This window comes from Columba livia, chromosome 3, assembly GCF_036013475.1.
Source record: "Columba livia isolate bColLiv1 breed racing homer chromosome 3, bColLiv1.pat.W.v2, whole genome shotgun sequence".
Lineage (NCBI taxonomy): Eukaryota > Metazoa > Chordata > Aves > Columbiformes > Columbidae > Columba > Columba livia.
This window is the reverse complement of record NC_088604.1, coordinates 80814642-80837931: the sequence shown is the minus strand read 5'-3', so window position 1 is coordinate 80837931 and position 23290 is coordinate 80814642. Positions and strand designations below refer to the sequence as shown.

At 37.4% G+C, this 23290-nt stretch overlaps 1 protein-coding gene across 6 annotated transcripts in view; it reads right to left on the bottom strand.

The window, feature by feature from the left end:
- Positions 1 to 23290, bottom strand: part of CHRM3 (cholinergic receptor muscarinic 3) — a 288862-nt gene that overhangs the window by 121676 nt on the left and 143896 nt on the right. For 4 of the 6 annotated variants that reach the window (XM_065055298.1, XM_065055294.1, XM_065055296.1 and 1 more), the window contains one exon: positions 22146 to 22248. Coding sequence is in view for 5 of the 6 variants with exons in the window: in XM_065055294.1 (XP_064911366.1) it covers positions 22146 to 22243 (98 nt within the window). In the remaining variant the exon portion in view is untranslated. 6 annotated transcript variants of the gene reach the window in all.

The window sequence follows — 23290 nt, the reverse complement described above, 5'->3', positions numbered from 1 at the left end:
TGTAAGCCCTGCACTGATTTAGAAAAAGTGGTTATCATTAGAACCAAGGAAGACGTACTGTAAATGTCATATGAAGCATCCTATCAAGTAGTTTCAAAGTGTTGTCTGTAACATGCAAAATCCAGGAACACATAATTTTACTTTGTATCTTGAAATACTTTCTGATGGTGAGTTGTGCAGGTACATCACAGTTTTGTAAAGTCTACTTTCCCTTTCGTATTTCCATGTTTTTAATCCAGAGCAGGTTACTCCGAATGGTATCCAAGCGACTGAAAGATGTCAGATTCTTGCGCAAGTGTGGATAGAGCTACAGGGTGGTGTGCCAGCCCTGTCCCGCAGGAGCCCGGTGTGAATGTTGTGCTCATGCACAGTGCCTGGCTGACACCCGCTGCTGACACCTGAGTCCTCTTGGTGGCATTTCTCATCCCAGAGATGTTTTCTGCCTCCTGATTCCTGCTGCTCTCCAGTTGCAAATAAAATAATGCAAGAACTTAGATGTGTTTATATAATATCAGCACATAATAAGTCCTAACAAACAAAATCAGACAAAAAAAACCCAAAAAAAAACTGCCCAAAAGGCAATGTTTAGGCCAAGTTTATCCTTCATCAAAGTCCAGCAAAACAGTGGTTTAGTTTTTGTTTTCTTAAGTTAAAAAATGCTGTAATGTTATATAAGTACATCTAAGTTACTGAATTTTTAATTTGAAATTTGAGATGGGAGAGCAGGAAAGATCAGTAGCGAGAAGATTGTTTTAGATATCAATTTTGTTTTAAGATCACAGTTTTCCTTTATTTGCATGCAGGGAGAAATATACAAGTGTTTTATTCCCATTTAATGAGAATGAAAGGGGTAAATATGTTCCTCAGAAACTGAATTTTTAAAGTGAGAGGTTATGCGGTATCATCAAAAGCAGAAGATAAATAGCCTGTTTTGATGACACATATGAGAAGTGTGGACCTTGAAGAGTCATGTGTCTTTGAGAACACTTAAAAAATACCCTAAAATCTAAAAAAATAAACAGAAAAGGTCAAATAAATCAAACATGGATGCTCTTCTAATTTGAAAAGGGCCATGCAGGAATTCCTCCTTATGCTGAAGCCAAGTTCAGCACATATTTTATTATCAGTTTCTGCTTAACCATATCATGACATAGGCTTATGAGGGAAACTCAAAAAGAATTTAGTTGCCCATGCGACTGTTTGTAAAGCACAACATATATCATGAAGGGACGGCTTCTCCCAAATCGGACTAAGCAGAGGTAGTGAAGATGCAAGGCTGCAACATGAGCAACCCAACCATGTACTAAACTGCAGTCCTCATCAGCCAGATAGAAAAGCAACCAGCATGCACATGCAGACCAGAAACCAGGAAAATAAATGTTGCTGGAGGTGCGTAAGATCAAAGAGCAACTTCCTGCTGCAGCACAACTCTCAATCACGTTAGCAGGCACAGTGTTTCTGTCATTGCTGCTTAGTTGATTAGCTGGCAAAATCAAGCCTCTGAAGCTTAAAAACTTTGGAAGAGCAGTCTTCTACCTTAGCTGGGGCTTCCTGCTGGAACAACTCCGATGTGCCCTCTGGACAGAGGTGACAACATGGTTCACCTTTCATAATCTGAGGTTGCAGACCCTAATTAAAGATTTATTCTGGCTGTGTTCAGAATGGCTTTGACATTTTAGATGCATTACATGAAAGATAAACATCAGGTCTTGCTATACATTTCCTGGACTTGGCTTTTCAGAGCCAAAGAAAGCCTAAGAGAGCCTGCAAACAACTCCATGGATTGATACACTGCAAAGTAATCAGCATAATCTAAAATCCAATACAGCCAATGTCAGTATGGTTTTCAGAGCATGCTGCTACTTTGAAAGGAATCCAGCTTACTACCACACTAAAGACTCTTCAGGAATGTTTATTCATCTTGCATCTACCTTTAATCTTAGCTATAAAGCTTTAGATTAACCAAGATATGCAAAAGTAATTTATTATCATTTTCAGTTCTAACGTCTAAACTGAACAATAGCTGCCTGATTCCATCTAGCCAAAAATCCATTGGTGAAATGGTGAGTGTACGTGCCCTACAAATTCAATGTAAAGACTGATGCTAACAGTCCATTTTGCATTCCCCGTTCAACTAAAATTCTAGAATCTTTAAGAGTTACGTGGGTAAAAATACTTTAGTTTGATGATATCAAAAGTTAATGATGGCCTAAGGTCAGTTAACACACTGAATGCACAGCCTGCCTGAGAAGTTGGGTAGATATGTGGGCTGCTAACTTGAACTGAACTCTAATAATCCCAGATCCAGGTATTTTAAACCACCATAAGATGTTTATATGAGGCACATTATCTCTAGTGATTACACTGTAGATATAGCCACCAGTTTATCATAGTCTGGTAGATAAAAACTCCATAGCCTATTTTGAAAACAGACCAATATACATTTTACAGGACTCTTGATAATGCCACCATGTTATTTTCACTTTGCTAACTGAAAGTTAAGAAGGAAAAACTAGTAATTCAAAAAATTTAAATTGATCTTTGAGATATAACTTTTTATCTAGTTCTCCTTACCTTAAATATCAATTATATCAACAAAGAAGCTTGCCAAAATGGAACGGATTCATCTCCAAATAAAGATGAGATCTAAGGATGTCCTCACTTATGCAGGAACAATGCACATAGTAATAATAAAAAATAATAGTTAGTATTTACTGAGAGGACAGCATCTCAGGGCAGGCCACTGTTGTTCTCAGTGCTGCCATCAACGTTCTCATGTTGTTCTCAGTGCTGCCATCAACGTTCTCATGATTCCTCTCCTGGGTGGCTTTCATTCCTCCAAGGAGCTTCACACAAAGAGGACCACAGGGAATTATTGATTCAATTAACTCTCCTAGAAAACAAGGCTAAGCACTAGAGGCCCCAGTAGACCCTTGGAAATGCAAGGTAGCTTTAGACACTGCAGTCATCTACAGTACCAGCAGATGCTGCCACTTACTGTCCTACCTCCAGACCTTACAATGTTGGAGGAGTTTATGCCCCTCTTAAGATATGTCCACAAGTGGTGGAATAGGAGAATTATTCATTCTCTTGAATCCAAGAAAATTACAAAAGCAGCCTTTGACCAGTTTTGCCAAGTTCTTTACAGATAGAAATTCATAGTTTACTCTTACAAAATTTTATACAAGATCACTCTAACTTTTTCTTACTTTATGCTGGATTTTAAGAAAAACAAGCCAGCACAAAATTTATAAGCATTTTTTTTTCTAAATAATTAATTAGAATCATAGAATTGTTTAGGGTGAAAAAGCTTTAAGATCATCAAGTCTGACTGCAAACCTAACACTGGCAAGTCCATCACTAAATCATGTCCGTAAGCACCACATCTACATGTGTCTTAAACACCTCCAGGGATGGTCACTTCATCACTTCCCAGGGCAGCCTGTTGCAATGCCTGACAACCATTTAGATTATTTTTTTTCCTAATATCCAACCTAACCTACTCTGGCACAACTCAACTCAAGCCATTTCTTCTTGTTCTATCAATGGTTACTTGAGAGACCAACACCCTCCTCACTACAACCTCCTTTCAGGTAGTTGTAGAGAGCGATAAGGTCTTCTCTCAGCCTCCTTTTCTCCAGGCTAAACAGCCCCAGTTCCTTCACTTCTCTGTACTCTTTCTAGTATTTCAATGTCTTTCTTGTAGTGAGGGGCCCAAAACTGAACACAGGATTCGAGGTGCAGCCTCACCAGCAGCAAGTACAGGAGGACAATCACTTCAATAGTTCTGCTGACCACACAGTTTTTGATACAAGGCAGGATGCTGTTGGCCTTTTTGGCCACCTGGGCACACTGCTGGCTCATATACAGCCGGCTGTCAATCAACACCCCAGATCCCCTTCTGCCAGGCAGCTTCCCAGCCACTCTTCCCCGAGCCTGTAGCACTGCCTGGGGTTGTTATGACCCAAGTGCAGGACTTGGAACTTGGCCTTGTTAAAACTCATACAATTTACCTCAGCCCATCGATCCAGCCAGTCCAGATCCCTCTGTATGGCCTTCCTACCCTCCAGCAGATCAGCAGTCCCACCCAATTTGGTGTCATCTGCAAATTTACTAAGGGTGCACTCAATCCCCTCATCCACATCATTGATAAAGAGATTAAACAGAACTGGCCCCAATACTGAGCCCTGGGGAACATCACTTGTGACCGGCCACCAACTGGATTTGGCTCCGTTTCGCACAACTCTTTGGGCCCAGTCATCCAGCCAGTTCTTTATCCATCACAGGGTACACCCACCCAGGCCATGAGCTTCCAGCTTCTCCAGGAGAATGCTGTGGGCTATAGTATCAAAGGCTTTACTGAAGCCTAGGTGGACAACATCCACCACCTTTCCCTCATCTGTTAAGCAGGTTACCTTGTCATAGAACAAGAAAAGGTTAGTCAAGCAGGAAATTTAACAGCAATACAACTTTACTGCAGGAAACTGAAGAGTCACCTGCATGACAGAGCTATTTGGCAAGAACACAAAATATGCTGCGCTGTATAATATCAGACTGCTAGGCATCAAGTCAGGTATTTTTTACTTTGATGAAAAAATACTAGGTATGTGTAAACTATAGCTATTTAAGTTTGCAGCAATGTGTCATTTAGTTTCCTCCATGGTTTTGTAGAGCCTAGACCTTAAGACATCTTTTGAGTTTCACATATAAGATACAATTACTACAAAAAGTTCACAATGGACATAACCAAAGCAATTTTGCTTTGATCTGAAATCCCATGCAGAAGCCTTGAAAACTGAGCTTTGTCGTGGAATTTGGCATTTAAAATAAATCTACTGCTACCTAGAGATGACTGTGCTGACTCAAGTTATTCCTTTCCGTTCTTTCCTGTTAATGGCTATTACTGCAAATTTGCAAATGCCATTCATTAGTAATTACAACAAAAGCAGTGGAATACAAGCAAAAGGACAAACAACTTTAAATAGCGACTGGCAGCAAAACTACAACAAAAATCCAAGAAATCAAAAGGATATGAAAGAGCTGAGTTTGTTTTGTTTAGTTTTGTTTTGTTTTTCTGATAATGTAGATAATTGCCATAATAAATCATGGACTCACTTACACTCACATGTTTATCCTAACTGTCCCAGTTGACTCAACACATGGAAACCTGGTGGAAACCTGGTTCCTACTGTAGTTTTCTTCACTTCATATGTTTCATTACAGAGCCTCAAAGATATTAAAGCAGCTAATTCATGAAGAGGTCAGTGACAGCAAGGAGAACCCAAGCCAATCATGTTCATGTGGGCCAAGAAGAAATAGAAATGTGTATTTCTAAGAGAAGAAAAAAATGGATTGGCAGATATAGCAGGAACAAGGTATGAGGAGGAATCCAGCTCTCTCTAGGGGTTCCATCTTGGTCTGGAGTAAAATCTGCATCAAATTTAGAATTTATGATTGAGTTCTCTTAATTTCTGCAAAATCTGGAAGAGGTTATGCTGCCCAGAATAACAGATCTTCTTTTGTAATCAGATAATGAAGACAGTTCCCCACTTTCTTCCCTTTTCCACCAAAGTCAGCCTGTCATCAAATCAGTCCTTTGCTCAGCTACTTTGATTAGGTGCTGGCATAACGTATTATTTAGGAAAAAAATTCATAGTCATGGATCAGAAGGTCTACAAACATCATTTAACTGTTATCTAAACCAGATGAAAATCATGCAGGAAATTAATCTGGAAAGAAAAGTAATTGTGATAGGCTAATCTAATTATTGGTGTAACTAGCCTTAACTCTGGTTAAATAGAGATACGTTCTTTTGGGAATTGTCCTCTTGTTCCTGGAATATCTCTGCAAGCATAGAAAGATAGACTCTGACACTTTTCAAATAACTCTATTTATATTAAAAAGAAGATCGTAAAGAAAGAATCAAACTTCTTCACAGTCCCAGCGATTAGGACATCAAGCAAATGATATTTAAAAAATTACAGCTATCTCTACCAAAGGAAAAAAAACAAAACAAAACAATAAACCACAACATTTGCTCTTGTTCATCTTTATTATAAAGCCCATCTGCTACTTTTCCTTTTTTTATTTTGGTCATCCCTGTCTCATCACACAGAGTATTGTGCAACATAGCAGGGTGGTAACTTGGGAATAAGATAGCAATGACTGTGTTAACTATATTTCCCAGTCAGATGGAAAAGAAGGGTGAAAACATGGGCCGCATCAGGATAAGAAGATTTCTCGCAGAAGTCCACAGATATGGGGTCCCCTTGGCAAAGGTTTTGATTTGCAGTGAGCACCTGTTAATCCATTTAGCATATCTACATTAAAATGATGGAAGAAAAAAGTAGGATCAGGAATGGAGAAGCTAAGAAATGCTAAAATAGGTTTTCAACCTTGAAATAAAGCCAGTGTTTTCCCCTAGTTTAACAGGAAGAGGCTCTTGTTTAAATAGGCATAACAATACAGATTTCAGATTTTATCTCAGGCCAGTTTCTGGGGAAACTGAAGGGCTTGGTCTTAAAACTTTGGCAGATCAGGAGAGTTTGCTGCAATATGTAAGCACAGCATCCTTGGTGCGTGAAAAAAGTCTGAAAATGGCTCACACAGAAATGGAACAACTGGGGGATACAGTTTCATAGCCCTCAGAAAGGGTCTATGAAAATACCTTAGACTGGGGGTAAAGCCGACTGGTGATTATAGTGATTTTCTCAAAAGACAAAACATATTTCTTAACCAGAACTAGGGTAACACAAACAAATGTAGTTCTCTGCAGTTCTCTTGGAGTTCATAAAAAGATATTACTGTGTCCACTCTTTAAACCAGAAAACTGGGAAAAGTGAAATGTTCTTTCATGTGTTGAGACCACCTTTGAAAACAAAAATGCATAACCAAGTAGATCTTATTGGAAAATATCTTCATGCACCCAAAAACACCTGAGAGACTGTGGCTGCATTTTTCTGATCTTCATTAGGAGAGAAGTGGAATTTATTTTCAAAAAAAATCAAATAGGATACACAGTTTTATATATACCAGAATAACTAGTAACACAAGGTCTGGAGCTTTTACATGAGAATACAGAGATGTCAATTGAAAGCCTTCGCTGGACTGGTTTAAAGCAAAGACTGTCTCCTACATAGGATCATAGGGTAAAGCATAGAAACACAGAATAGTTTGGGTTGGAAGGGACCTTTAAAGGTCACCTAGTCCAACCCCCCTGCCATGGGTAGGGACATCTTTCACTAGATCAGGCTGCGCAAAGCCCCATCCAGTCTGACATTGAACACTTCTAGGGATGGGGCATCCTCAGTTTCTTTGGGAATCCTCTTCCAGTGTTTCACCATCCCTTAAAGAATTTCTTCCTTATATCTAATTCAAATCTATCCTCTTTTCATTTGAAACAACTATCCCTTGTCCTGTCACTATAGGCCCTGGTAAAAAGTCTCTGTCTTTCATATAAACTCCCTTTAAGTATTGAAAGGTCATAAAAAGGTCTCCCTGAAGCCTTCACTTCTCCAGACTAGACCAGCCCAGTGTGAATGACTTAAGCAACTGATTTTTCTGGAGGTGGGCCAACTTTTTCTTACTCCTGTTGGTGCTTTCTTAATCTGCCCTCTCCCTCCTCCCTCAGGCTTCCCCCAAGAAAAGTTCACTGAAACCAGGTTGTTCCTATTTTGGCCAACACTGCCATCCACTCACTAGCTCTGTTCTTTGCTACACTGCCTACATAGAATTAAAATAGTTCAGATTTATTTCCTTTTTTCCTTAAAAAATATAAATCTGTATACACATTTAGGCTGAATAAGGTTCTGAACAATTCCTAGCATTTGAAAGCATGTAGCCTCAGCTAGCTCTGAAGCACATACATTATAATAAGGTTTATTTGATAGCATCTGTGAAAAGCATAGGTATAACTGACAACCTCATAAGTAGGCAGTGAATAATAATGGATTGACATTAAGTTAAAAGAGACTCAACTACAGGTGATCAAGCACAGAAGATGGAAGGAGCTTATTGCTATTGGAGATAGCAATAGTCTTTCGGCCTGCAAATTGAATAAATGCCTTGTGCAGATTCACAAGATACAACGGCTATGATATCATGTTAATGATACTTTTATGAAGGGACTTTTTAGACATTGTTTCATTTTCAAGAGAAGGGAAGACAGTTATCATTTGCTTATTTAAATTGTGACCTTGCTCCAACAGAAACAGCAAGAAATAGAACTGATATAAATGTAAAATATCCCTTAGTTAATTCTTTGTTTTTACAAATATTATATTTCCTCTCCACCTCATCAAAGGTTAAAATCTTGTGATGGCTGAGTGGCAGCAGCATTTGTAGTATATGAGAGATCTTCCCTAGACATTTAAGATATTTTGAGTAGGGTGGAGGTTTCTGATGTCTCCCAGTGTGTAAAAACCACATAATTTTCTCCTCCTGCACACTCATGAGCAGCAAGTGAGCTCAGTGAGAATCAATCAGCTATTTGCTCACCAGTTTCCTGAAGCTCTACCACTGCTTCCACAGTGATAAATTCCCTTAACTTGTCCCCGACAAGAACAAAGGAGGGGACTTCAGTGTTACATGCATGCAACAGTGAATAGACAAGAATACTGCACGATATTTTCAGCCGCACAACAAAAACGTCATGAGCACTAATGGCAGTATTGCTTAATGGGTAGATCCCTAAACATTATTACATTTTGGCAATGCATTCAGGCTGATCCATCTGAGAGTAATATTTCAAGTTATCCTTCCTCAGCTGCACCAATGCTTCAGGAAACCCCTTCCACAAGAGAACACAATACTGGACGTGTTTCTTTGCATATCTGATAAGTGATCAATTAATATCCAAAAGATGTTACAATATTGCTACGGGAAGGACAGCACTAAAAGTGATGGGAGAACAGCATCTAGCAAGCAATCAACATGTTCACTACAAAACGAGAAGTGCTTTGTGTTTGCAAACCCTATTGCTCACTAAATTAGAGTATTATGATCCAGATTTAGAAAAATGTCTAAACCACCCCCAATTAAGAGTTTCAATGTATCATCTATTGTTTTCCCATTTCAGCCCTTGTAAAAGGAAATAGTTTATTAAAAAAAAAAAAATTTAAAAAAATCATACATTTAGAATGACAGATCCTGAATAGAGTCCAGGAAGGACTCTTGAGGATAGAAATGTTACTAAAGACTTTTTTATTTTCCTAGTGACTTTTGAAGAATATTACACCAGAATTACCTTTCAACTATTAAAATGGAATTTTGAATCATACTGGCATTAGACAGCTGTACGTCATGTGATTTTTGTCCCAGAGCAACCTTATTCCTTGTATCACCTGCCAGCTTACTCTAACGCTGCCTGTTCTGCAAAGTCATGCATTGAACAGATCACATCCATTGTGTTGGTTTCGTAGAATTTCTTCCTTGCAATACTGATCTATGACAATGAAACTGCTTTAAAATCATACTGAAGCTTAGACCATATGTCATATACCCACCTGTCATGTACTTCTGTGGAGGGCTGAGCATAGCAACAGATACTTTGACACAGGCATCTGCACCTGTGGATAAGCAAGAGCCATGCCTGCCTTCTGTCAGCTGCACTCTCAAGTCCTTGCCTACCAAGATCCGATCTGAGCTGGCATTCTCCCCTGGTTTATCCATGCTTCCTATCTTGTCATTATCACAAGCTGCAGATAAAAGTCACCTGGACTATGCTGAGATCAACAGTATCATATAAATGTTCTGTTTCCTTGGTCTGTCATGTTTATAAAACACACGTATAAGCCTTTTCAGTCACTGTCAGCCAAATGCACTTTTTTTTTTTTTTTTTTCTAAAAGATGTCTTCTCACACATAAAAGGACTGATTTTGCTTGGCTTTGTTCTGATGAAAAATTGATAAGGTGGACTATCCTGACCACTCTGCTTTTCATATGTCTGTGTAGAGGTGAGAAATGAAGGGATGCATAGATTTTCCCAGTGCAATACTGCTGCTGCTACTCAGCTCCTTGTAAATGGGGCAGAAAAATCCCGGGTTCATGTCCCTCCCACTGGCACAAAGCTCAGAAATCCTGTGCTTCTCTGACCCAATCCTCACAACTGAGTTTACAGCCATTACCAACATCTAGTAAGTCTGGTATTCTAGGTCAGGGAACTTTCAGAAATAGGTTATTTTATTCTAAAAAAAATAATCTAAAACTTCTTGTTGAAAGTTTAATCTCCTTCAGACACTTTCAGAAACCCACAATCTAATTACTGCTTCACACGATGTTCACAAAGATGGTGCTATTACATTTGTCTTATAAAACAAGACATTAACCAATTTGTACTCTCTTTATTTTCTTATAAACAGTTTTATACTGACTTAATGAACAGTAAAGATCTGGCTATTATTTGGCATGTGCTTTCCATTCACGACAGCAATCATATAAAGGCTGAAAACATAACATGTATAGTTCACTAACATCCAGAACACTGAAAAGAAAGCAGTACTGAAATCAAAACATTGAAGTCTCTCTTATTCTATATGCTTCTTTGTGGGAAAATCTTTGATATTCTTCTGAAAATTCATGTAACTAGATAGCTCACAGAAACAATTCATTCCTAGATGCAACATTGTCACTATTTAGGTTATTTATACCATCCTATACAAAAAATTCAGAGTCAATGAAAAAAATAAATATCATTTTAGAATTAAAAAAAAAAGACGCAAAAGCATTTGATACAATTGATCCTCTGTAACTTAAAAAGTCAGTTTGTGATGACAGAGAATGTATAGACTGTTATTAAAATGAAAATACGTGCTATTACATTTCATGAACAATTTAAAAAAAATGTTTTCATTCATATTAATTGTATACAATACTATTTAAAAAAAAAAAAAAGATACTGCTTTTATATATAAAACTCTGAATATGAAGTCCAGTCTTCTTTAACTCTTAAGTTAATAGTAGACCAAGAGCAGTTGCCTGTTTTTCTGTATTTCCATTATCATATGCTTATTTAATCCTCACAGAAGTAGAACAACAGAATTCTACTGGTTATGAACTTGTAGTCATGAGGGCAAATGTAACAAATAAATCAAATGCATACATAAGTATGTAGATAAGGGAAGGAATCCCTTTGGCTTAATCGGCAAGGAACTTTCTAAATCTGACATGTAAGAAATATATATCCCTACATTTTGGGATCTTTACACCAGAAACTGAACTGAAAAATCAAAGCTGCGCTATTATTTATGCCACAAGTCTCTTAAATGAAATAAAAAAAAAAAAAAAAGGCACTGAGCACAAAGAAACCAACCAAAAACAGTTCGTGTTTTTCTCGGATGCCTGAGACAAAATCCTCTTGGTTCCTGCACTGAAATAATGGAGACTCTTCACTAACTCATGTAGATATCACTTTATCACTGTTTTTAATAGCAATGATTTAGGGGGATTTATAGCCAGAGAAAGTAGCTTTGAGATCTAATTACTAAGGTAGAAAAACCCAGACTCTCTGGAAGCAGTGTCTTAAATTCTGGCAGGTTCACCTCATCCTTTCATCTTTCAGAGGTAGATTAAATTCTGTGTAGCTTAGCATATAGGGGTCCTCTACAGGACTTTTAAAAGATGAAGTCCTATCTCCTCTAAGTATTGTTAAATATAACATCTTTTCTTTCTCTTGCCCCACCCCCTTTAGCAACTTCAAACATTTTTTCTAAAGACATTTCTGTTTTCCAGGCAGCTCCCTACCTTTTTGTCTTGAAGGTTTTGAAGATTTATTTCCTTGATTTTCTATTTTAGTAAAAATGATAGACATTGTCCTGCAGAATTGTTCTACTCTGCAGGCATTGTTAGCAGAAATCATAGCCCAGAAGAATACAGGTATTTCTTCCCAGTTCGAGATTTTCTCTATAATTTCTTTAAATTGCCAAAAGCTAACCAGACTCACTGAAACAATTTAAATAAAACTTAAAACCATATTTGAAAGGAAGAAGAAACCTCAGCAAATATCCTACTAATTATTGACCCATTCCGCAAATCCTTATGTGTACTAAGAAACACTGTGAGAAAATTAATGACAGTGGCTACTATAGAGATTCATATTAAATTTTTAGAGCTAATGTTGTTGATCCATATTATAAGTAATTATTAATGTACATGTGTGCACTAGGGATCTAATTTTAGCATTTAATCACATCTAATGCATTACGCACCACATATTTTTGGTAGCAACTCGATACAGTTTGTCCCAAAGGCCTCTTCAGCAACCAGAGATAACCAAAATATTGCTAATAGAATCCCTGTTAATGCAAAATATGTTGGCTAGAGAGAAAAAGGGATGTATGGATTGGCAGTCCCTAGGTTTCAGAGTTTTCCCGAATTAAAAAGAAGAGTAATAAGAAAATAGTTGTGTCAGTACTTTAAATCTTTATTAATCCTGATTGGGTTTTAGGCATGTAATCCAAATAGTACCAAAAAGACAAATGTATAAGGATAATGGATAATAATAATTAGTCAACCTTGGCTGCTATTTAAAGGAAAAGGAATCACTAGGAATGGATGCAGCATGAAGAAAGGAGAAATGCAGCTCATCAAAGAGACATTGGTTTGGGAAAACAAAAGCCAGAGTCCACATGCCCTCCTCAAGACGTAGCTGATAATACCTTGGTATACAATGCAACTTATCTTCGTGACAGAGAAATAAAACAATGTAGTATATCAGAGCCAATCTTCAACTTGATGTTCCCCATAGAAAAAAGGAAGACTAACACAAAACACCAGGGACCTTTCCCCAGGTGCCTTCAAGTACACCTAGTTCTTACTAACCATGCAATGTCCCCTAATTTTTCAGAAGGGAAGATATGCTTTTAAAAATTATTCAGAGTAACACAGCCTGAAGATCTGGCTCAGTACTTTTAAAGGCAGACATTATATCCATTAAATGTCACTGGCAAATTCTGTAGCAAAACGTTGCTATTCAAGTTTTCTTTTACAAGTCAGCCAGGCTGGCAAATGCCAGCTGATGAGCAGCACAGAAGATGTTCTTCAGCCCACTTGAGCCTCCAGCTGTTCAAAACACTTTGCACAATCACACCAAAGCTACAATAACCTTAGATGAAATGGTAAGGAATGGTACCTAGAGCTCACCTGAAAATAAGAAATCAGGCTGAAAAGTTTGCTCTTGCAAGCTGTGCTGCCTGCAGCTCTGTCACCTGGTGAGTCTGCAGGAAACAGTCAATGATTACGCACAAGAATTTGAGACCCTGGTCATCAGACCCTGCAGATGTCACAGAGCAGTGGAAAAATCTATGAGGCAAATGCAAAAAAGTGAGCACAAACTGAAACGAATCTTGAAAATGTTCGGGCAGACTGCCAGTTACAAATACAAGCAGAGGGAATTTGGGTTACTGTGTCCAAGTCCTTGTCACCAAGCCACAGAAAGCTCTGCTCTTGATTGTACCACTTCTCTACTGACCTTTCCCAAGCGCTGCAATGCCTTGACTCAGGCATCCCTCGGGCCACAGTGTGACACCACAAATTTGTTGTGCTGTTGTTGCAAATACTTTTCACTTCACTTTAAGACAAGCTGCAATGCAACAGCAACAATGCTTTTAATTACTTAAATGAATTCTTCAATTAATTATTTTTGAGAAAAGTTTGAAACTGAAGAATCATAGTAAAACATTCATTTTACACCTAGGATACAATCATTCATATGCTCTGTTGCTTAGTGTTCGTCTGTTAACACAGTCAACCAGTTAATATAAATTAGGAGATGAAATATCTTAAAAAAAAAAAAAAAAACTCAGATGCCCACTATTAATTTCTTATTTTCTGTTAATCACTATGATAAGTTTTATGAACTTAACAACAAAGTAACTAAAAGTTGCAGTGAATGTGATTCTAACTCTTCTCTCATGAACATTGTATCAGTGCATGCTGCAAGGCTAAATTAGGACCTGCTTAATTTGTTCTGAAACAAAGTCACCTATTCAAAATCCTCACTGAACAAACAGATTTGAATATGGAGGATTTTTTTTTTTTCCACATGCAATCAATTGTATTAAGTTAGATTTAAACCAATATATAATGTCATACCTTAGGGAATCAGCCCTTGGCACCTTACTCAGTATGATCAGCTCTGCAATAGTACCCCAATAAAAATACAAGCATTTTTCAGAAGATAGGCACTGGCATGAAAGCATAATCTTTGTAATTCACCCAGCAGCAGGCAAATCAGCAGTGACCATCTTGCTAGAGCTGACTGTGAATGCCTCTAGCTTTCATGCACAAGAGATACACTGTGCCCAAGAACAGAATATAAGGCTCAGTTTTAAAATCACTTATTCTTCTGATGTCTAAAATGGAAAAAGGTTGAAAAATCCTAGGGAAAAAGTACAAATGCAGCTTCTTTGTTTCGACCATTTCCTTTCCACCTACATTCTCTGCTTCAAAGCAACATTGATTACTGACTGAAGCTGGACTGAGACCTCCAACATGATAACTTTTATTATTTGTATTTTGATAGCAGCCACCAACACATCAGACACAATACATTCCCCAGAAAACTCATAGGCTAAATAAGAAAACAAGAAAGAGATGGCTAACATCTATATAAATGCAGTATGTTTTATCTAACGTATGTATGTTAAAAACATTTTGATATGTTTCGGTAACTTAAAACATCTTTAAGTATACCTGATTTAAGTACCGCAATCTTTCATTTTCACTTGCTCCCCACAGTGTTCAAAGTAATAACAAAAAAACAGCATGATTTTGAGGGGATATTTCAAGACAGTGCTATAACATCATGAGGGACAATATAGAAGGCACAAATGTGAGATGAGACTGTCATTCAGAGCAATGTAACTAGAAAGACCAGGCCAGGTGTTATCATACGTGCAGAAGGTTGAAAATATTTTGTCATGAAACTTTTGAACATTTTGGAATTAAAATATTTTTCTTTCCACATTAACTGTCCATTTGAAAGATGATTTTACTTATGAATCACATTGAAACAAGAGATTATGTGGACTTCCAACTATGTTCTCTTATGACTTGTATTCTGAAGAAAACACGTGAACCTAGTGCCTGGTTGTCATTCAGAGCATGCCTGGGTGGCAGCTGCATGAGCATGAAGATAGTATGATAAAGCGAACAACTAGTCAAACTGACAGATTAGCAAATTCAGAACAAAGCCTCATTATAAAGTCTTGCAGTTCCTCACCAAAGCAAACTCCAGTTCCCTCACAGCTTAGCTGTGCACCTCTATGACAACTACATATAGTCATTTCAGCAAAAATCCCGAGATTATATCACTATGATAATGAATAAAATTTCCTTCTTAAGTCCTTGTGTGTGAAGGGTTACAAGAAGAACACGACCGTCATCTTGTGTACCATGTGTCTGGAGAGGAGCAGGCAATGTGAGGGCGACACAGCTGCAGCAAGACCTGGGGAAGGAGAAGGAGGGAGATCTGCCCTTCCACCCCAGCTCTCCAGTGTTTGCTACTCACTTGAATTTCTCCAAGGGCTTTTGTTTCTTTGTTATGACCAAGCAGTCAGCACGGAGAATAGGATCTGAACTATCTTAGCATGCTGAACTTTAGTTGGCGATACGAGCATACGTTTACCTATGGAAAGATGGACTTGCACTACACAACACTTTCAGATTTGTAATGAGGAACTACCTTTTTATTCAGCCTACCACAAACCATTCCAGCCAGAGAGCTAAACAAAATCAGTGGTGATATATCCATACACATTTATTAGGATCATAAAATTATTATCTATTAACTTTACGGGTGGTGGAAAGGGACAGGAGACAAGAAAGAAAAACCATTGATCATGGTGTAATTTAACTGTAGAATGAAAACTGGGTTTTAATAAATTTCATGGAATTATAGAATAGTTTGGGTTGAAAGGGACCTTCAAAGGTAATCTAGTCCAAGCCCCCTGCAATGAGCAGGAACATCTTTGACTAGATCAGGTTGCTCAGAGCCCTGTCCAGCCTGGCCTTGAATGTCTCCAGGGACGGGGTATCTACCATCTCTCTGGGAAACCTGGGCCACTGTTTCACCATCCTCATTGTAAAAAATGTCTTCCTTACATCTAGTCCCAATCTACCCTGTTTTACTTTAAAACCGTTACCCCTTGTTCTGTCACTACAGGACCTGCTAAATGTCTGTCCCCATCTTTCTTATAAGCTTGCAATAAGGCTGCAATAAGGTCTCCCTGGAGCCCTCTCTTCTCCAGGCTGAACAACCCAAACTCTCTCACAGGAGAGGTGTTCCATCCCTCTGATCACCTTCTAGCCTCCTCTGGACCCTCTACAACAGGTCCATGTCTCTCCTGTACTGAGGGCTCCAGAGCTGGACACAGGGCTCACCAGAGCAGAGGGGCAGAATCACCTCCCTCCATCTGCTGGCCATGCTCCTTTTGATGCAGCCCAGGACATGGTTGGCTTTCTGGGCTGTGAGCAGACATTGCCAGGTCATGTGCAGCTTTTCATCCACCAGTACCCCCAATTTAGAGAAAATTAAAAACAATACAGAAAATCTCAGATCAATTCCTACTTACCACAGTAAATTCCATAATTAATTACAGACTTCATTGCCTCTCATATGTAATCATACTGTGACCATTTATAATAGGAACAAAAGCTAGTTTTAAAACATGGACAAATAATATTGGAGAAAGAAAAAGAATAATAAAAAGCAGAAAGGAAAAAGAAATGTTTCTGAAGGATATACATTGAAACTGTAATCTTATTTAAGCCTTAATAAAAATCTTAGAAAATATACTGAAGAAGTAATTTCTTTAGACTTTTGTGACCACATCTTCTTACATTTTTCATTAAACTTTTAGGTTCTGAGTCAATAGAAAATATGTCTAAGTTTTGATATTTTGTACTAGTTTTTTCCTTCTCAAGGTTTACTCAGTCTAACATGAAACTCTCAGGTCAACAAAGTTTTTATTTGATCCAGCATTAGTTCTAATTACTATTGCCATTGAAAGTACTTTAAAAAATAATTATAAATTAGGGGAAATTTGTGCATGGTGTATTTCTTTTCTGTATTTCAGTATTGCTCATGTTTAGCTGTAAAGAATTCTGTTCCCATGCAAAAAATACTTCTAATCACTTGAAATTAAGTTATGTGAAACACAAAGCTTGTTTTAGACCTTAAATGGGGATTAATTTGAAGTTAGTGGCTGGTTTAAAGCTGACTCTAAATTGGGAATAAGTACTGCATATGAGACTGGCCGGCTTCTGTTATACAACCTGTTTCAGCTTCTGTAAGCTTATATGTGCTTAGACTATTTCTATAGATACCCATATTGCAAAGCTGTCAATATTAGAGGAGCTCAGCACTACAGATTCACTGCCTTCCATGCAGTTAAGAGCGATAACGTGATTTAGTTCAGCCTGTGTGATCTCGTCGTGGGGTGAAAAATTGAGGTGGAATAAATCACTCTTACAATTATATAGTTCACTGAGGTTTTCCAATATCTTCCTAGTCACCCTCTCCTGGAAGTAATATTATTTTCACGTGACTTAAAGAGGAATATCCTATCAGGTTCTCATACGAAACTAAACAGGTACACATTTATAGCGAGAAAAGAAAGGAAACCACACATATACCAGCATATCACACATGTATGCACAAACATACACAACCTTAAACCTGCAGAAACACAAAATACACACATGCGTGCACGTATGTATGTACGCACAGCATCTCCTCTCTGCCTCCAAGTTACATTTATAAAGTAATAAGACTCATGGATTCCCTTGCTTGTGTTGCAGTCCCTGCTCAACAGTTATGCCTGCAAGCACCCTGGAAGCTGCACAGTTTGGATGAGCAGACTCTATAACATTCCAAGGGAAGAAAGCCTCACACTCAGTGGTTTCGATACAGAATTTCAGGCTGGTCAACAGTCTCAGTTCCAGTGTGAGTTTAAGTTGAACGTAAGTGACACAGCAATGGTAATCTTCTGTCATACGCTGCTGCTCAGAGGGTTAGTTACCAGGACTAAAGCAGTGAGAAAAGAAGAAAGGCAGGCAAATAAAACTATAGTGATCTACTGAACAGAAAGGTTTGGAACACAAAATGGGAAAGAATGAGTCTGGTTATAATGACAATACTTTTAATTATATATATTAAATGAAAAATAAACTATTAGTGAGAGAGTAAAATACTCCCAATTAATGGAAGTAATGTAATGTTCAAACTTAAATGAAGTATTTTTCCCTTGAGGGTTTTACTGTACTATTTTATTGAGCTTAATGTAATTTGAATTATAAACAAAATGGTTTTGTAAGTCCCTAGAGAAATGTATTTTAGTTATAATGTATTTCCTTTCAAGTGGTTATGGAAATCATGCTCTTCCTGAAGTCTCTGTCTCACATACCACCTACTGCTGCAAACTAGTCAGTCCTCACAAGTTAAACATGATCAGTCTGCTCAAGTACGTGACAAGAAAACCCAAGGGTTTTTTAAAATGCCAGAAGAAACAGAAATTTGTAATTCTACAAACTAACAGTCTTCCCTCAAAAAAAAAGGTATTGAAAGATCTTGGTTGATAGAAGTTATGCTTTTTCAGAGGGAATGGAAGTCAGCCATAATCAGTCCACTTGAGAATGAAAGAATAATTGTTTACACTATACCCTAGAGGAAGTTTCAGCTGAGAGTAATTATATTTTTTTTAATTTTTACTTATCTTTTATATAATGTATATTTAGGTATCATTATACTATAATTTAAATACGTAAATATTTCCATCTTTCATTTAAATCACAAATCCTTAAAAATTTAATTCTAGCATTAAAAAATACACTTTCTTTCACAATGTAAATTACAAATGATAAGTTTGTGTCACCTTTTTTACTTCAATTAAAATAATCTATATATGAATAAATAAACAAATATGAATGAACAAATTGAACCCCAGCCTTCTGCCTAGTCTCAGCTAAATAACTAGACACAAAGAGGAAATTGTCTCTAGAAAATTAATTTTGGCTACTAATAATCTTTTCAAAGCATAATAGTACCCCACCCTCATGGATAAACCATTAACACACCAGCCATTGATATACAATAGTCTAAGATGTGATGTTTCTGAAATAATGTCAACCCAAGTCACTTTAAAGGGACTAAGCAAATAAACACTGTAAGATTGAGCTGACTGTGCAACTGCTTACAGCATGACCTCATGACAGCCACAGTCACTAATTGCATATACTTTGAATGGGTTACACTTTTTCTCAAAGCTAGTCTTGTTCTTCAACATACTACCAAAATCTCTGTGTAAATAAATATATAAATACATAAGTAAATAAAAACACAAGTTGTCATTAGCTTTGGATTAAGAGTTTGAATAATTTTTTAAGGGATAATGTATAGGAGGAAATATTTCTTTGTCACTACTCTATAAAACAAACATCAATGCTCGAGTTAATCTTCTGTCTGAGTCAGTAAATTATATCAATATCACAAAATTTCAGGCAGATATTTAAATGCAGAAAACATATTTTTAATCACATTTATGACTATATAGAACAAATAGGAATGAATTTTAACACTTTTTTTTTTTTTTAATAATTGACATGAATACAATGCTGTACAAACCTTTTAAGAGAAGACATTTCCTCTGGCTCTTCTTAGATCAGATATTATCTAGTTCATATTTCAAAGTTGCACCAATTGTGTTAGAATTTGCACTTTGTATTAGAGAGATGACCTGTACCACAACCTTTGCAGGCAGCTACACTTTGCTAAAAGCTACTAAAGCACAAGCGCTACTTGTGATAAATGACAAATGCATGTCATAGTGACCATTACCCTTGCATGTGAGGCAAGATTTTAAGATTCTGACAGCCCAAACAGCCATGCTAATGGACCTTTGCTAAGCAAAATGATGCTGCTACTCTTGACTAATGTACAGTGTTCAGGTGAACTGACAAATTCTCTTTAATGCACTGGACATTTGTGGGTAGTAAAGCACATTATATTTTTACACATAAAATCACTTAAGAGTTAGTATGACAACGCAGTGTAAATCTAAAGTGATCCATTAGATTAATTTGTATGAATGGCTTTGTTGTTGTTAATTTAGTATCAGAAAACAAGATTTTAATCTTTTTCTGAAAACTTTGCTACTGTATTTCTTGTAGACAGATTATATGGTTCGATGCTTTAACCCTTTATTTTTTGCTCTACTGTTTCCCCACTGTTACATCTAAGTGGCAAATAATACATGTTTATATCAGGAGAGAGAGATGGACTGTAACAAAATTTGCAGAAGTTAATTATATGAATTCAGGTATTTTCTTTGTTACTTTTCTTTTAGGCTGAAAGCGAATACAGTTCAATCCAAATTCCTTTGGGGTACTCTAAATTTTGGCACCAATTAAAACATGTCCTGCCATGGAATAGTTGTACTACTGATACCTACAGAAAAGGTATTATCCTCAGACTCAGTATCCTCTCCAGCATAATAAATGTCTTTTGGGATTACTTTCCTGCTCATCAGTTACAGATGGGAAAGATTTTGGATACTCAAAACAGGGAACATGAATCTCTTCTCCATCTAAAGCTAACAACCCACTTATGAATTGTGACAATTTAAATTTAGCTACTAAACCAGAAAATACATGTGTTTTCAGTATCTTATTCATGGAGAATCTGTCATCTGCAAAAAAACCCAAACAATCCAAACCCACAACCTTACACCTTACACAGAACACCTGAAAAAAACATCTAAGTAAAGCCAGAATATGGTCAATACAACATGAAAGGCAAAATCAACTGTAACTGCATATGCCTGGCTGTGTAACACTGTGCAAGATACCATGTCCCAATTTCAGGATATGAAAGCAGGGGTAAGTATCATCTCAGGACTCATCTGAGACACCTGTTGCTAATATTGAAGCCATAAAGATTCAGCCAGTAAGCCATGAAAAAGCTTTCCTGAGATGCTTTGGTTAGAATTTTCTCCAGACAGAGCTGAGTGATTGAAATCTCAAGACACTCCAGAATCACAATAAACTGTCAGTGCCACAGTCCCTAAAGCAAGCATGTGAGGAGGGCTGTTCTCTGTGTAGGGAGAGTGTGCCAGTGTGGGTAAATACAGCCCATCTAAACCACCGCTACACATCCATGTTTACAGTTCATTTCTGCAAAATTAGAAATGCAAACTAAGGTGGAACACCAACTATAATGTAGACATAAATGCTGCAGCCTACCAATTCAAATTGCTGCAAATGCGACATAAACAGCATAATATATAAGGGAGAAAGAAGTCAAGTGATAATGAATGCTGGCAACTGAATCAGAGCAATTTAGTTCTTTGCCTAGGTTTACTCTCGGTGAGGGAAATGACTTATTGAAACTAAATCCAGCTCAAATATCAAAACCAGAAGGGAAAGCACACTTTTCAAGAAATTAAATTTAACTTGTTGGATTCTCACCTCCACTATAGCAAGACTGAATTATTCTGCAGGGAAATCCTGGAGGTGGAATATTGGCTGCATTTTTTATTTTGCCTGAAACTCATAGAAAACTTGAAGGTTTCTGCAGAATCTCAAGATGATCAACAGGAATAACCCGAGGGCATCTTTCTCCTTATTACCAATACCATGATACTCTACTCTTCTTAAGAAAAGCGTAGAGGTTCATTCATATAAACCTGTTCAGCCTGGCTCTTCCCCTGGCTACCTCTTATTCTGCTGGCTCTGCAGTTGTAATAACACAAAGTTTAAGGTTTGCAACTGCTTGACAATTTTTTCAATTATTCTCTGACGGGTTTTGTGCCTAGGCTGAAATTTGCACCACTGCAGCTGCTGTTCCACTTATCTCAGGTACACTTAAAGGAACGATAAGCATCACAGTGTTCCCAGCATCTACAACTTAAAATAGATGTGTCATGGACACCAAACACTTTGTGATGTATGACAACTTACAGTTGTGTGTCTCTTGATGACAAAACACATCACTAAGGTAGAGGGCCTTAATAAATTATCTTGCAGTCCATAAATTCCAAAAGACCCTGACTTCATCAAGTGAGTACTGTTGCCACAAAGTAGCTGTTTCCCAATGTGATAAATACTTGGAAAGATATAATGTGAATATATATGTTTCTTTGAATTTTACCTACATGGTCCAGTGAGGAACATCAAATCGGCTAGCTGGATCAGGCACTGTGTAGTTCTGTGAACTCCTCTTTTGGAAACAAAACTGGTAGTATGTCAGCATGTAGACTGTGAACAAAACAAAAGAGAGAAGAAGAAATATTAAAATACGTTATGGATGCATGGGGGAGACACAGGCATACAAGCCAAAAGTCCTCCTTTGGACCAAGAGAAGACAAAAACGACTAATACTTTCTATTGCTGACTAATTTATTTTTTTTTTTTTTAATCTTATAGACCTATGTATGATCACAATATTTTCAGACGATTTTTCAAACATAGTGACCAAACCGGAGTGAGGATAATCATTTCTCCAAGACAGCACAAATAAGTATGCAGCTGAGCCAGCGAAGGAGCTTGGCTGCCTTGTACCTGGAAACTAGCACCTCTGGGATGCTGAACCTGCCCAGTAGCAGCTAGACACAGGGGCAGAACTAAGAACTGGACTCCTTTGCTTCCCCAGATTATGCAGTCGCTGAAGGCAAAAAACTTAGAAAGCTGGTCTGGAATATTAATTTTAATGTAAAAAATGTAAAAAGCTAGAAAGATAAAACCTTTGGTGTATTCCATACATTTTCAGCTGTATTTAATATACTGTTGCTTTTTAAAAAAATTACACAACTATAGAGGAAGCAAAAATAGCAATAATTTAAACCTAAACAACACATCTTCCTCTGCAAAAGTTGTAAATTCCTGAAGTCAGAAGTGTAGGAGAAGGATTAGCCACTGAGTACCATGTTTCATTTCATTATATATAACTAGTTCCAAGTAGAACCATGTGCCATTATTATCCCATTTATTGAAAGCCATTGCAGCCTAAGGCTTCCAGACCCCTTTGAATAACTTAAACACAGAAGAGTGATTCTGAATCAAGAGATGCTCCACATGTTCACTCAGTGTCTCAGTCTTTACCAGTATGCCAATGTATTTCACTCCCAGGTGTTATAAAATAGAGGCAGCAGACCAGAGAGAGAACACACTAGCTATTCTGGATGCTCAGTTTCTCAGGAAATAAAATAAACAGACAAACAAACAAAAACAACCACAAACCCAAAACAACAACAACGCTGATATTATTACAAACAAGACAGCCTATATTCCCTGTTCATTT